This window comes from Coffea arabica, chromosome 3c (assembly GCF_036785885.1).
Source record: "Coffea arabica cultivar ET-39 chromosome 3c, Coffea Arabica ET-39 HiFi, whole genome shotgun sequence".
Classification (NCBI taxonomy): domain Eukaryota; kingdom Viridiplantae; phylum Streptophyta; class Magnoliopsida; order Gentianales; family Rubiaceae; genus Coffea; species Coffea arabica.
This window is the reverse complement of record NC_092314.1, coordinates 35,992,936-36,009,214: the sequence shown is the minus strand read 5'-3', so window position 1 is coordinate 36,009,214 and position 16,279 is coordinate 35,992,936. Positions and strand designations below refer to the sequence as shown.

Here is a 16,279-nt window from a genome sequence, read left to right as displayed (position 1 = left end):
TTTTTGTCCTCATTTTGCGGTAATGGCACCAATTTCACTACGATTATCGGATGAGGGTGCAAGACCCACCATCTCGAAGCTAAAAAACAGGGCTACAACATCACAGAAGGTCACTCAACCCAGTTTTGAGTGCAAACAGGTCAAAAATGCAGGATACTACATAAAAAACGTAAAACAGATTCACCAAAACGCATTCTAGCGGAAACACCATAACTCAGGCTCTACAAGTCCAAATCCAGAAATTCAAAAACCAGCTGAAAGCTAAGAAACAGGGATAAATTTCATCAGAAGGCCTCAACAACTAATTCGGAATCAATTCCTGCCAAAACAACCAATTACAGGCGCAATTCTCCAATTCGGGTAAAACCAGAACAGCAATAGTAATTTCGACTTATCTCATTCTACACTACTCCGATTGACCTGAAATTTTGTAGGCACCTATAAAATGTCATTCCCTACAACTTTAATGTTTTAATCCAAGGCCAATTCGGCCTCTATCTAGGACCTAAAATTTCGGACAGAATGCTCCCTCAAAAACCCTAGTTTTCTGAAATTTCTTCCAAACCAGAAATTGGTTGCAATTAATCACTTTTCCCACCTCCTTAAGTCATTATAGACCATTTCCAATCATCATAGATAGCCACACAATCATGCTTATATTAAAACAGAAAATCCCCAAAAATAATAAAACTTGATCATTTCAACCACAAATCAAGAATTAATCCATAAACTTGCATCTTCTACTATCACAAAGCATGATTTAAGCATCAATTAAAGGAGGAGGGTGGTTCTTCACAACTTACCTTAAAACAAGAGAGAGAGAGCTATTGGTCACCTTAGCTTTCCAAATAATTCCACACAACAACTCACCAACACTTCCTTAAGTGGTTTTATGGAGCAAAATCAAGGTTGGATGGTTGAGTAAGTTGATTGAAGCAAGATGGAAGCCAAAATCTTGAAGAGTTTTCTTTCTTTCCTTGCTTAAGAGATTCGGCCAAGAGGAAGAGAAGAATGAGGGATTTTTGGTGAATTTTTAAGATATTTAAGTCAATTGGTAAGACATGCAATAGTAGTCAAATGGTCCAACCAATAGCCAAGTGACACTTGTCACCTTTTATTAAATACCTACCTAACTTGTCTCTCTCATATCAATCCAAATTACAACCTCTACTTATCTCTTAACACCCGATAAATTAACTCCAGTATCAAAAACTTAATCTAGTTGGTCGAATTTTTCCGAACTTTTCGCACTAGTGGGTCCCACGTCCGGTATACGCTCTTAATTTCTCAAAATCCATTCGATACTAGAAAAAGCATCTAAAAATTATATCTGCTCCTTAAAATTATCTAGAAATTTTTCTAATCACGAAAATGCAGAAAACAAGCCATAAAAATATGAGAAATCTAGAAAATGAAAATTACAGGTTCTCACACTCTCTCCACCTTAAAAGAATTTCGCCCTCGAAATTTCTCACCTTGGTTCACAACCAGTTCAGGGTATTCCTTTTTCACCTCCCAGGTAGCCTCTTCTATCCCATGATTTTTTTCCACTTTTTTTTTTCTACGTGAATACAATTCTCTCTCCTACCCAAACTCTACGATCCTTACAAACCATACCAATACTCAAATGATGATTCCCCATAGGAATTCTACTTTCAGGTCGTAGGGTAGACAAGCAGGCGTGGTATCTATTTCGTCCATCAAAATTGGGATTGGCAAATGGATGAGTAACACCGGGATCTACTAATATTTCCGCAGAAATACCGCAATCGTACCTTCCTCAATCTCAAGAGAATCGAGGACCTGTTGTGGCTCCAGTGAATACACACGAGCTGCCACCTTAGATTTAGTCCCTTCCTCCTTAGCCGATTCGAAGTTAGTCTTTGTCGCTTGCTGATTCCCCTTTCCATCTTGTGATAGGACTGGACAAGTAGCGAGCTGATGGTTTGCACTTCCACAGCGCAAACATTTTCCCTCTTTCTTCCAGCAATTGTCCTCCGAGTGGTTTGGCTTTCCGCAATACCCGCAAGATCCATGTGTTGCAGAAGCCGAGCCTCCTCTCTGGCCTCTCCCCACTTGGCCGCCTCGCGACGGGCTCTCTCGTGACACTCCCGGTACCCTTTCTTCTCCAATTCCTCGCCCAAACTTGGAAGGGGTACTCTCATCCCCCTGCCCCGAACTAGTTCCAGGAAATCCTCGCTTTTTCGCCTGAAAATTTCTTACTTGCAATCTGGCACTCTCTACTCGTTGGGCCTTCTCAACGGCCTTGCTAAAAGCATTAATTTGAGCCACTACGAGATCCTTCTGAATCTCCACGTTTAGGCCCTGGATAAAACGCCTAATTCGCCGTTGCTCCGTCACAATCAACTCAGGCGCAAATTTGGACAGGCGGGTGAACTGGCTCTCGTATTCCGCCACCGATTGAACTCCTTGGCGGAGTCGGATGAACTCATTTTCCTTCCTCTCCTGAACCAGAGGAGGGAAGAATTTCGCGTTAAGCTCCCTCATAAAATTTACCCAAGTCCTGGGCGTTTGTTCCCGCTCCCATTTTTGCCGAATGACATTCCAGCAGGAGCGGGCCGCCTCTTCCAGCTGGAAAATGGCAAAAGTCACCTGCCGTTCTTCGGTATAGTGTAGGGCGGCGAAAATATCGACCATCTTTTCGAACCACCTTTCGGCAACATCCGGATCGGGTCCCCCAATGAACTTGGGTGGAGCAAACTTTTGAAATCGTTCAAGAGCTCTGTCTTCGCTCTCAACATGATTGCCAGGGTTTCCTGGGTTTCCTGGATTAGGATTTGGATTCTGGCCTTGTTGCTGGACCACTTGTGCCAGCAAGTTTGTCATTTGCTGCATAGCGGCAGCTATCTGTACATTGGGATCAACTCTCGGTTCAAGATGGGGTCCAGAGGAGGTTTTCCCAGCACCCCGGTCTGGCGTAGGTTGCCTATTCCCGCGCCCACGCCCCCGTCCACTACGTGTGCCTTCTATACAATCTAAGTCGATCTAGGTCACAAAATAAATATACTGTTAAAGGGCAGCTAACCCCTCCTTTTCGCAGCATTAAACAGGAACAAGTAAACAAGAACAATTAACTACTCAACTCCCTCGTCGAGCATTTAAACACATAACACATATACAGAGAACACATAACAGGATCAACATGTATACAGAACAGTCAGTCAGGTACATACAAAGTCATCCATAGAATCGCAATTTCTAGTTCGCCCAATTCTTTCTAACCTAGACTCTCATCTCTTTCGTATCCGGGCGCAAGAATCCCATTTAAGATAATTCATAACTCGAGCCGGCCTGTCCCAAGCGTAAATCATCCATACTAAAGATTCCTACCCGACATACTTATCTGTCGTCATCAATTTCCATAATAAAGATTTTTACACTTATAACAAGCCCCGTTCATAACTTACGCTCAAACGAGCACTTAGACATATCCATGAAATCAGGACCATAACACCACTTGGCCCAATCTCACTCCGCGCAGAGACCACGCGAAGTGGCTCTGATACCACCTGTGACAGCCCCACCTTCCCCTAAGGTGAACCAAAGGGGTTAGCGGACTGTCTGCCCAGCTCTCGCCAGGACTACCAGTGCAGTTTAGAGCGATCTATTGCGTTCCGGAACTTATAACGCGCGTAAACAAGTCAAAATGGCCAAAATAACCCAAAATAAAAAAAAATGAAATCCGGAGTCGGCCATGAATAGTAACCGACCCGTCAGAACCCAGTCAAACATCAAAATACATATACAACATAACATTTAGTGTTTACAAGCCAAAATGGCATACAAAAGTGATACAAAAGTTACTACATGTATGGTTTGCCAAAATCAAAAGTGAAACGGCGCTAAAGGTACATTTAGGGTTTCGATTCATAGGCTATACAAAAGAGACATTCATTTAGCACATTCGGCAACCATCTAGCAAGAATCATTCCAAAAGTAGTCATATGCCTGTAAGGAAAATAAAAGGAACGGTGTGAGCAAATTGCCCAGTGAGATACTATCACTTAAGCAACCAAGTTCATGTAATCATACAGCTTTTCATTTCAATTTGCCAAAAGTAAACAAAGGCACACATTAAGGGTGGTGATAAAAGGATACAGATGGCTCTCAAGAGCCCTTTCCTCGTTTGCATTTCTTGATCGGACGTCATTGACCCTCCGTCAATGTTCAAAGGTAACCAACCGTAGACACCACTTTACTTCCACTCCTTCCACCTAACATCCCCCTACCGGGCCTGAACTCCAAACACTTGCACTTTGGTATTACTCGAGTATACCGGAATCGAGAGTCTCGCATACTACAAGATTCCATATAACTTTACCCAAGGTTCATTAATTGGCACGACCAAACCCTCGCCGGCTCGATTCAATCAACTACCAATGGGGTTGAGCTCATTGATAACATTTGTAGTCGTTGGAGACTCGTCCAAACGATACCAAGTCATGTATTTCATTTCATATAACATTCCAATAACATACGAAACAATAAGTGCAAGTGATAAAGTACACTCTCACTTCAATCAATTAACATTCAACACCTCAAGTTCAAGTATCAAAGCCATATAATAACACACAAGTGAGTAGTACACTCACCAGGGTCAGTGCAGATACCTCCCAAAAGAGAGCTTTAATCACCAATAAACCCTAAAATAATCCAAGGAAAACAATTGAAGGTTCCACTTTCAAAATTGAGTATACAGAATGCACATGTGAGGCTCGACTACCAGTCGTATGCCTCGCCAAATAATTACTAAAGCAAGGTGCAAAACATGATTTTTGGTAACGAAAAGGTAACATGAAGACCTAGGCTCAAACAACCCAAAAGCCCTTCGTTCAAATCACAAGTAAATCCAACTAGCCCTCAAGAAAAATTTCGGCAACATATCCCTTGTTTTTACCTATTTTCCAGCCATCATGGCTTCATTATATCCTCAAATCAGTCCCAACATCTCGTACAAAAGAATCTCATTCCCAAAAGCCGTTCACTAGGCTTAATGCATTCAAGTACAAAATTTAACTAAGAAATGTCCGGATATGAAAGTCAAGCCCTAAACTATTCAAATAACCACAATAATACTCGATTACAAGTCATAAACCAATTCTATCTACTACCAAAACAGGGTTCCCTAAGCATATACAAACATTAGAGGAAACCAGAAAATTCGGAAATGCAATTAACTTTGGCCCTGAAAAAACAGTTTTTGTCCTCATTTTGCGGTAATGGCACCAATTTCACTACGATTATCGGATGAGGGTGCAAGACCCACCATCTCGAAGCTAAAAAACAGGGCTACAACATCACAGAAGGTCACTCAACCCAGTTTTGAGTGCAAACAGGTCAAAAATGCAGGATACTACATAAAAAACGTAAAACAGATTCACCAAAACGCATTCTAGCGGAAACACCATAACTCAGGCTCTACAAGTCCAAATCCAGAAATTCAAAAACCAGCTGAAAGCTAAGAAACAGGGATAAATTTCATCAGAAGGCCTCAACAACTAATTCGGAATCAATTCCTGCCAAAACAACCAATTACAGGCGCAATTCTCCAATTCGGGTAAAACCAGAACAGCAATAGTAATTTCGACTTATCTCATTCTACACTACTCCGATTGACCTGAAATTTTGTAGGCACCTATAAAATGTCATTCCCTACAACTTTAATGTTTTAAGCCAAGGCCAATTCGGCCTCTATCTAGGACCTAAAATTTCGGACAGAATGCTCCCTCAAATACCCTAGTTTTCTGAAATTTCTTCCAAACCAGAAATTGGTTGCAATTAATCACTTTTCCCACCTCCTTAAGTCATTATAGACCATTTCCAATCATCATAGATAGCCACACAATCATGCTTATATTAAAACAGAAAATCCCCAAAAATAATAAAACTTGATCATTTCAACCACAAATCAAGAATTAATCCATAAACTTGCATCTTCTACTATCACTAAGCATGATTTAAGCATCAATTAAAGGAGGAGGGTGGTTCTTCACAACTTACCTTAAAACAAGAGAGAGAGAGCTATTGGTCACCTTAGCTTTCCAAATAATTCCACACAACAACTCACCAACACTTCCTTAAGTGGTTTTATGGAGCAAAATCAAGGTTGGATGGTTGAGTAAGTTGATTGAAGCAAGATGGAAGCCAAAATCTTGAAGAGTTTTCTTTCTTTCCTTGCTTAAGAGATTCGGCCAAGAGGAAGAGAAGAATGAGGGATTTTTGGTGAATTTTTAAGATATTTAAGTCAATTGGTAAGACATGCAATAGTAGTCAAATGGTCCAACCAATAGCCAAGTGACACTTGTCACCTTTTATTAAATACCTACCTAACTTGTCTCTCTCATATCAATCCAAATTACAACTTCTACTTATCTCTTAACACCCGATAAATTAACTCCAGTATCTAAAACTTAATCTAGTTGGTCGAATTTTTCCGAACTTTTCGCACTAGTGGGTCCCACGTTCGGTATACGCTCTTAATTTCTCAAAATCCATTCGATACTAGAAAAAGCATCTAAAAATTATATCTGCTCCTTAAAATTATCTAGAAATTTTTCTAATCACGAAAATGCAGAAAACAAGCCATAAAAATACGAGAAATCTAGAAAATGAAAATTACGGGTTCTCACATGGACTCCAAACCCGGAGTATAACCCGGACATGATCACTAGAGGCACTACTTTTGGTGAGTGTTTTCAAATACCGAATTGAACTTGATACTTGTATTTGTTACGTGACAAATATGATTACATGTTATATACGTGAATTGTTAGGGCGAGAGTGTACTTTATCGCACTTGCCCTTATGTGATATATACTTGTTCCTTGTTGCACTTGACTTGATATACATGTTTAAGATGTGCGCACTTCCTGGAATTCCAGAAACCTTGTGGCGAGTTACTTAAGTCGAGCCAGCAAGGGCTTGGTCGATTGGATAACGAACCCTGAGTTTCTTGTTTCGTCGAGTGGAGTGATATCTCCTCGACTAATCGGTATACTCGAGTATTACCACTTTTATTCTTGTTTGGCGTTCGGGCCCGGTAAGGGGGTTGATCGATGAACGGAGATTGGCGTTAAGTAGTGCTCTACTGGATTGGTTACGTACTTGAAGGTTGACGGAGTGTCAACTATTAATTGATCAAGCTCTGATGACGCGATGGGAATTTGGCTCCTGAGAGCCATCCGTATCCTTATACTTTGGAATGATTATTATTTATTGGATTATCGTTTCTTCTGAAAACTTTTACACTCGCTCACTTGAGATTTGCTACTTGAAGTCTTATTGTCCACTTTTATGAACTTTTCATACTCACTACTTTGCTACGTGATACTTACATGTTTAAATAATAGTCAATTGGTTATTTGGAACCTCACTGGGCTTTTAGCTCAATCCACGCTATTTGTTTTCCTTACAGGGGGTATGAGCGAGGCATGAGACGTGTACAGGCTAGCGCAGTTTAGTTATTTTAAATTTTGAAATGGTACTCGCGCTATACCCGACTAGGGTTGATTGTACTCAAATTGTAAAAACCTTGAAGATTTCTGGTGTGTAGAAGTTTTTATCTTTTATTTGAGCATCAATGTATATATTAAGTTGAAGTGAATGTGTTACTTATTATCTATGGATGTATACACATGATACGAGTGAGTGAGTCCTGACGAGAGTTGGGCAGGCGACTCGCCGAGCCCTTTGGTACTCCTTAAGGGGAGATAGGGCCGTCACACTTACATTGAAAATCCAAAATCAAGAAGCATGTGGTGGTTTGTAGATATCTATGCTAGCTGTGAGGATCAGATAAGGAAAAAGCAATGGGAAGTGATAAAAGCAAGGAAATACCTTTAGGGAGATAAATGGATAATTATGGGAGATTTTAATGACATTTGTTCCAATAAAAAAAAATTGGGAAGGGGGCAAAAATAGAGAGGATTGGAGCTTCAGAGATATTAATGAATGCATTGAAGAGAACCAATTAGTAGATGTTGCGTTTGAAGGAAGTTCATGGACTTGGTCCAATAACTAGGAAGTTGGAGAGATTAAACAAATGCTAGACAGAGAATTGAGTAGTGTGGAGTGGACTAGAATGTTTGGAAAACCTAGGTGCACTCACATAGAGAGCTATGCATATGATCATAGCTTGCTAGTGCTAGACATAATGCCAAGACGGAAAAGAAAGAGGATAAGGTTTTTTTTTTTTTATAAAAGTTGGGCACAAAGGGAAGGGATAAATGAGGTAATAAAGAAGGCATGGGCGAAACACTGCGAAGGCTCCAGAATGATTAGAATGGTAAAGAAGATCAGGCACTACAGAGTGGAACTATTGAAGTGGAGAAATAATTTTCAAGATAACTCTAGGAAAAGAACAAACCAGATCAAAGAACAACTAGAGAAGGTGAGAAATGCTGAAGGAGAAAACAAAAGAAACAAGATATTGCCTTGAAAATGGAACTGAGAGAGGCCTTTAAAGAGGATGAATTGTGCTGGAGCCAGAAAGTTATGATCACATGGCTGCAGGAAGGGTTCAAGAACACTCAATTTTTCCATGTAGCTGTGAAAAATAGAAGGAAAAGGAACATAATGCTACAACTTCAAAAGGTAGATGGCTCATGGACTACCTTTAATGAAGAAATTGGATGGGAGGTGGTTAAGTATTGCAAGGAATTATTTGGCTGTAATGGCAAAAAATGATAAAGATGAAATACTTGACGGTATTCCAGTTTCCATCATTGATCAAGTGAATGACAGTCTAACTAAACTAATCGAGGATGTTGAAATTAAAAATATTATTTTTTTCCATGAATCCCAACAAGACCCCTGGCCCTGATAGGGTGACTCTTCTCTTCTTCCAGAAATACTATTCCATTCTTAAAAAGGAAGTAGTAAATACCATTAAAAGATTTTTTCACTCAAACCAAATGTTAAAAGAGTGGAACCACACCATCATCTCCCTAATTCCCAAGATAGACTATCTGATTGAGTTTAAGCATTACAGACCAATACGTCTCTGTAATATATTATACATAGCTATTTCCAAAATTCTGATTGATAGAATGAAGCATATCCTTAGTTACTGCATCAGTAAAAATCAATCTGCCATTGTCTCAAATAAGCAAATTTTAGACAACATCATTATCTCTCATGAATCCATGCATTACCTAAAAAACAAAAGGCAAGGGAAAATGGGATTTATGGCTATGATACTCGATACGTCAAAAGCCTATGACAGAGTGGAATGACATTTTTTGAAGGTAGTAATGGAGAAAATGGGGATCAATTCCATATGGATAGGTTGGATAATGAGTTGTATATCTACAGTTACTTATTCTTTCAACATTAATGGACAACCTAAGAAGTATATCAAACCTAATAGAGGAATAAGACAGGGAGATGCCCTGTCACCATATTTATTCCTAATATTCTTTGAGGGCTTTTTCAACCTATTGAAGAAGGCTGTAGAAATAAAGGAGATAAGTGGACTGAAAATCAACAGACAAGGGCCTACTCTAACACATTTGTTTTTTTGTTGATGACACCTTAGTTTTTTGCAAAGCTAGCAAGAATGAAGCTCATAAGTTAAAGGATATACTGCACTAGTATGAGAAAGACTCAGGTCAACTAATAAACCTAGAGAAATCTTCAATCTTGTTTAGCAAGAATACAGAAAGAGGATTGAAGGAAAGTGTAAGGATCGAAGACAACCTAAGAGGGGGTGAATTAGGTGGTTTAAAAACTAGTCAAGATATGAGTCACTTTTTGAGAACTTGCCCTCTTTTTCTAAAGGACCACATAATGGAGCAATTGAAGAATAAGCACTAGTGCTTGGGAGTAGAAGAGATAGACAATTTATATTGCAAGACAGTAAGTAAAAGGATAGAATAGCAAACCAAGTTTCAAACTCCACTTGAGTTTGAATACCACTTTACATAGCAAGTTTCTTCAAGTTGATCAACTTACAACCAATCTCTTGTGTACAAAGGAAGGATCACTTCCTTCTCACCCCAAACCGCACTTGGTCAAGCAAGGAAGTTTTACTATCACTCGGATAGCCCTTACAAAACTACACTATTGAAGAAATAGAAACACATTTGAAAAGTTTATTGAAAATTTCACAACTAAGAGTACAAATCTTCTTTTAAAGAGTATTCTCACACTTGAATCACTCAAGATCTGATGTAGTTTCAATGTGCGAAAGTTATTTGAAATGGTTGACTTTTTTCTTTTTATAAGAGACCAAAAAATTCTTCAATTAATGCTACCAACGAATAGAATGCAGCTGAAGAGTCAACTAGCCGTTGGTCGTGTTGGACGTCCGGTAGGCTAGTTTTCTGCGTCTGAACGCAGGCAGTGAGTTCAAGAAGTTTTCTTGAAATGTTTAGAACGTCCAGTACCTCCAGAATATGCGTCCGAAGGTATGATGTAAAACTGGAAATTCTCCTTCAATTCGTTCGGACGTCCGGTGCCTCCAATGTTTTGCGTACGAAGTGTCGCAACGTTTATCGGACGTCCGGTACTTAGGTGTTGTACGTTCGATCGATATCAATTAACTTAGAGGACTTGGCTTATCATCTTCGGACGTCCGAGAGTGGGTTCTTCATGCATCCGAAGTTAATCAATGGTTGTCGGACGGCTAATGCAGTCTTTATGTGCGTTCGACAATTATTTCAGCATATGTTAGCCTTTGAACCTGTTTTGCTCCAATTTTGAAAAGATCTAATCAGAGAATATTAGTAACATCCATTTTTTGTAATCATCAAAAGTTACGGATTGAGATAAACAATCTCGCCCTTTTTGATGATGACAAACATGGTTGTTAAAATCGCGATCCGGATCGTAGAATCGTACGATCCTACGATCCGGAATATCAAAATCGATCCGGATCGCATTAGAATCGTAAATTTCATTAATCTATGTAGAATCGAGGTAGGATCAGTAGGCTCGTGTAAGATCGTACGATCCTATCTCGATCCTACAAATTTTCCCTGATTTGTGAAATTGATACTCTATTTTGCAACTAAATCAAAACATTTGGGGTGGGCTTGTAATTTATCAAAGGATTGCATCCCTTAGTTGCAAACTTGCAATGTTTTAACATTTTTGACCACGTGGACTCAAAAAGCTCCGTCAAAGTCAAAACTCAAAAAAGCTTCGGTACTCTTCATCTTCTCAAGCAATCCTTTTCCTTTCTCCTTTGTCGTTTCTCTTTTGCTGCGGTCCTACCCAAATCCCTAAATTAAAGCTTCAATCTCTAGCCTCCAGCACCGCCACCCTAAATTAAAGCTTCAATCTCTGTCACCATTGCCACGGCTTCGACGGCCAACAGCACTTCGTTGTCCTCCGAGGACCTGAGCAAGAAGGTCCGAAAACCCTACACCATTACCAAGTGACGGGAGAGCTGGACAGAACCCGAGCACAACAAGTTCCTCGAAGCATTCCAATTGTGAGTCTCGCTTCACTTTCAAATTTATTGCATCTTTTGTTGAATTATCGCCTTTGGAGTTCTTCAATTTTGGGTTTTGGCGGGACTGTTCACAAATGAGTAATGTCTCGCTGCGATTGAATTGGAAATTTGAATGAGTTCCCTAGGTTATAATTGTTTAGTTTGAAGTTGAATTGTAGTTTGTGACTGCCAGTCTTTAATTCTATAGTAATCAGTGGAAGGTCCTTCATATACTAGATTATGTACATGTAGTTCATCCTTGTTTCATTAGCTAATTTTGTCACAATTTAGCTAGATATTTGGTGTTCTTGGTATTTGAACATATATTGCTTTTGATTGAATTGAGTTGAAGGGAATTATTGACGGGTCCATTAGGATTCGTGAAAATTTGGTTTTCTTGTTGCTGTTCTAGCATTAATTTCTGAACTTCTATTGTTGCTTCTGTTATGCCCTTTACCTTTATTTTCATTAGATTTGCACTTTAGTTGCTTCTGAACTTCTATTAGTTGCTGTCCTTTACCTTTCTTGTGTTGGGCTGGTCTAGCTTATTTTCTGAATGCTAGCTTTATTTTCTTTTATCAAGTGCTGGTTTGGTCTAAATTTCTTGGTTTCTTATGAATATTCTAATATATTTGGCAGTGTTTAAATGTCTTCAACCGCTTCAAAGAAACAAAGTAGAAAAAATGCACCGGGTGCTCGATTGGATCCCGGGTGGGATCATGGAATTGAAATTGATTCTAATAAAAAACAAGTTCAGTGTAAATACTGTGGGATTACTCGCGCAGGTGGTGTGTATAGGCTTAAACATCATTTAGCTTGTACACATACAAATGTTGAACCATGTCCCAGTGTTCCTGAAGATGTTAGAACCCAAATGTTGGATTTACTAAGTGCAAGTTCTGAGGAATCCAGGAAAAAAAAAACAAAGGGTTAGTACAATGTATGATTTAGAAGAAGAAGAAGGAGAAGTTGGGCAGTAGGCAAAAAATGTTCTATGGACAGTTTTGTTGTGAGAAAATCTGGTGGGTTGAATGTGAGGCAAACAACCATAAATGAGAAATGGAAGAAACAAGATAGAGATGAAGTTTGTCAAATAATGGCTAGGTGGTTCTATACAAGCGCCATTCCATTTAATGCTGTAAATAATCCATTGTTTCCTTTAATGATTAGAAAGTTGGGAGAATATGGAAAAGGACTTAAACCACCTTCATACCATGAAATGAGAGTGACTTTTTTGAAAAAAGAGGTATAAGAGACATTGAATTTGCTTAATGTGTACAAAAAAGAGTGGAAAAAAGCTGGTTGTACTATTATGTCCGATGGATGGTCTGATCAAAGAAAGAGAACAATGAATAATTTTCTTGTGAATAGTCCAGCTGGTACTGTGTTCTTATCTTCAGTAGATACCACTGACATTTCAAAAATAGCTCAAAAATTATTTGAATTGTTAGATGGTATTGTGGAAAAAAGTGGAGAGGATAATGTTGTGCAGGTCATCACCAATAACGCTTCTAATTATAAGGCAGCTGGAAAAATATTGATGGAAAAGAGAAAACGATTGTTTTGGACCCCTTGTGCTGCTCATTGTATTGATCTAATGTTAGAAGATTTTCAAAAGTTTGATTCTCTCCACAAAATTACCATACAAAAAGCGAAATCAGTGGTTACATATATTTATTCATGGGGTACAGTTATTAATTGGATGAAACAGTTCACTAATGGCAAGGAGTTGATTAGACCTGGAGTTACTCGTTTTGCTACTTCATACTTGACCATGGACGTCTTAGTGAGCTGAAAGGGAATTTGTTTACCTTTTTCTCTTCGGATAAGTGGAAAACCAGCATGTATGCTAGGAGAAATAAGGGGAAAAAAATTGAGAGCATCATTTTTGATAATCAACAATTTTGGCCAAATGTGGAGCAATGTTTAAAGATAGCTTCGTCTCTTATTAAAGTGTTGAGGATGGTTGATTCTGATGAAAAACCAGCCATGGGCTTTCTCTATAAAGCTATTGATCAAGCAAAAGAAGAAATCAAACAAAATGTGAACAATGTTCGAAAGAGGTAAATTTTAAATAAATTGTCATATTAATTATGAATTCATTTATAATTTCTATGTTGGATAGTAGAATGGATTTTTTTAACCAAACTCATGTTTATATCCTAGATATGAATCGGCATTTACTATCATTGATAAAAGATGGGAAGATCAATTGAGTCATCCTTTGCATGCCGCGGGTTATTATTTGAATCCTCAATTTCAATATAGTCCAGATTTTTAGTCGGATGCAAATATAAAACGTGGCCTTTATGATTGCATTGCTAAGATGGTTCCCGAATCCGGTGAAAGGGTGAAGATTGATCTGCAATTAGATGATTTTCGACATGCAAGTGGATTATTTGGTCATGAAAATGCTGTACTAACAAGAAACAAGAAATCTCCTGGTTAGTTACTATTTGAACTTGTGTTTTTATTTTTAAAATCTTTATTAATTTGTTATTTATTTTAATTTCCTATAGCTGATTGGTGGGAATCTTATGGCGATGAGTGTCCGGAGTTGAAAATTTTTGCCATTCGAATTCTCAGTTTAACTTGTAGCTCTTCTGGATGTGAGCGAAATTGGAGTGCATTTGAATTGGTAACAATGTTTTCATATAACATAATATCTCATTCAGTATAATATTTTGTTTAGCATTTGCATTTAAATTCATATTATAACTGCATAAGTTCTTTCAATTTCAATAGGTACATTCTAAGAGAAGAAATCGTTTGGCTCAAAAAAGAATGAATGACCTTGTGTTTGTGATGTACAACTTGAAGTTGAGAGAGAGACAAAGGCAAAGGCAGCATGTTATTGAAGAAATTCCTTTGGAGAATTTGCCTTCGGATGATGAATGGGTGACGGAGAGAGAAAATCCAACTCTTCCAAGAGAAAATAACTGGTTACGAGTTCTAGATGACAGTCCCAAATGTGACACTTCAGATGAAGAGGGAAATGAAGATGATGAAATTGAAATACTTACAAGAAATGTGCAGAGAGTTTGTAAGTTTCTTTCTTTCTTCCAATTTAAGCATAAATTTTATCTTTTTTTTATAGTTTTTATGGTTTTATTTTGTAAGATCTCTTGTTTTTTGGTAACTTTCATTATTATTGGTTGTTTATTTAGATGATCATCAAGATCGTGAAACCCATGCCCGTTGAAGACAAGTTAATAAAATGAAAGAGATTCATGTTATTGATGAAGATGATGGGCCTTCAACTGAATTCGACCGTCAAGATGATGATTACTTTGATATGGTTCCTGAAAATGATGTTCAAATGGGAACTAATGACTTGGATGATACTAATTTGGATGGTGATGAAGATAATGCCGAAGATGAATTCCAAGAGAATTGGAATGGTGAAGATGATTGGGAAAATAATGATTTTGATAATGTGAATTATGGGGATGCTGAATTTGATGAAAATGATGACAATGATTGGTTATAAATTAATGTATTTTTGAATTATTACGATACTTGAAAACGATGAATTGTTACTATTTTATTTTTATTTTTTCATGTTTGTTTAAACTTGACAGATGACATTTTAGTAGTTAATTTTGATCTTGAAAATCATTTTGGATGTTTGACTTTTTAGTATTTGTGAAGGTTGGTGATTATTTTATATTTGAAATTATAATTGTGTAAATTGTGAAGCATTTGGTTTTAAGACTTGAAATTATGACAGATGACAGGTTTATATTCTCTTTTTTATTACTTGTCAGATATTAAGTAAAAAATGCTATATATTTATGAGTAACTTATTTATTTGATATCTTTTAGGATGTACAAAATGATATATGAATTTCAATTTCATTAATTTGGTAAATTTAGGAGCTTTTGGTGGGATCTTATTCTACGATCTAATTCTGTGAAACTAAAATCGATTCCACGTAGAATCCCGATTTTACAAACTTTGATGACAAAACAATGGATGGAGTAAAAAGGTTTTAGGTACAACTCCCCCTAACTTAATGCATTCAAGGAGTATTCACAACTTCCATTCAGAATAATCACAACTCCCCCTTAAAATGACTCCCCCTCACATATAGATTACATATCCATATATCTCCCCCTTTTTGTCATCATTGAATCAACCAATAAAATTATCCATATTACCAATACATTGCCTCACCAATATTGTCACCATGTATTATCAGCAACACACATCCAAGCTAAATTTAGCAAAACTAATATTGGCAGAACACAGCAACACCATCCATTCAGAACCAAAACCAAAACATTATCAACCAGAAACTAATATTTGCGGATAAACTGAAATAAGCAACATTCAACATAAAGGATAACTAAATAGTTTTACAGACCAGTAGAGGAGTAAAATCCTTAAGACAGAGCACAGCAAATGTTTTTAAGTGCAAAAAATACAAAAATCTAATATGAACTATTATCCTAATCATGAAGTGCAGTAGTCTAGTAGTGCCTATATGGTGATTTTAGAGAATCCAGACCTTCTTCTAACCAGGCGAAACTGGTCAGGGTCTTCTTCCTTAGTGTCCTCATCCTCATCATCATCATCATCCTCTTCAGTCTCTTCTTCAGTTGCCGGAGCTTTTCCCTTGTCCTGTGGTTGAGAACTGGAGGCACGGTATTCTGGGGTAGCCTAAGTGGTTGGCTCAGTCCTAGGCTCCTTTCGGTGTGCATTTCATTTTCTGGAGGAATGGGAGGTACAAGCAGATTTTGTTTGGCAACGAATGTGGCTTGTTGATCAGAAGTCATGGTCATCATCAAGCCATTTTCTAGAAGCAGAATATGTTGTTTGAG

At 38.0% G+C, this 16,279-nt stretch overlaps 1 protein-coding gene across 1 annotated transcript; it reads left to right on the top strand.

Annotated features, from left to right (window-relative positions):
- Nucleotides 1-11,153: 11,153 nt before the first annotated feature.
- On the top strand, nucleotides 11,154-15,008 carry LOC140038126 (uncharacterized). The gene is made up of 5 exons (XM_072083243.1): nucleotides 11,154-13,518; nucleotides 13,622-13,899; nucleotides 13,975-14,093; nucleotides 14,201-14,498; nucleotides 14,623-15,008. Exons 2-5 carry the CDS (start codon nucleotides 13,782-13,784, stop codon nucleotides 14,655-14,657), a joined length of 570 nt encoding a protein of 189 aa, XP_071939344.1. The 5' UTR covers nucleotides 11,154-13,518; nucleotides 13,622-13,781; the 3' UTR covers nucleotides 14,658-15,008.
- The last annotated feature ends 1,271 nt before the right edge of the window (nucleotides 15,009-16,279 follow it).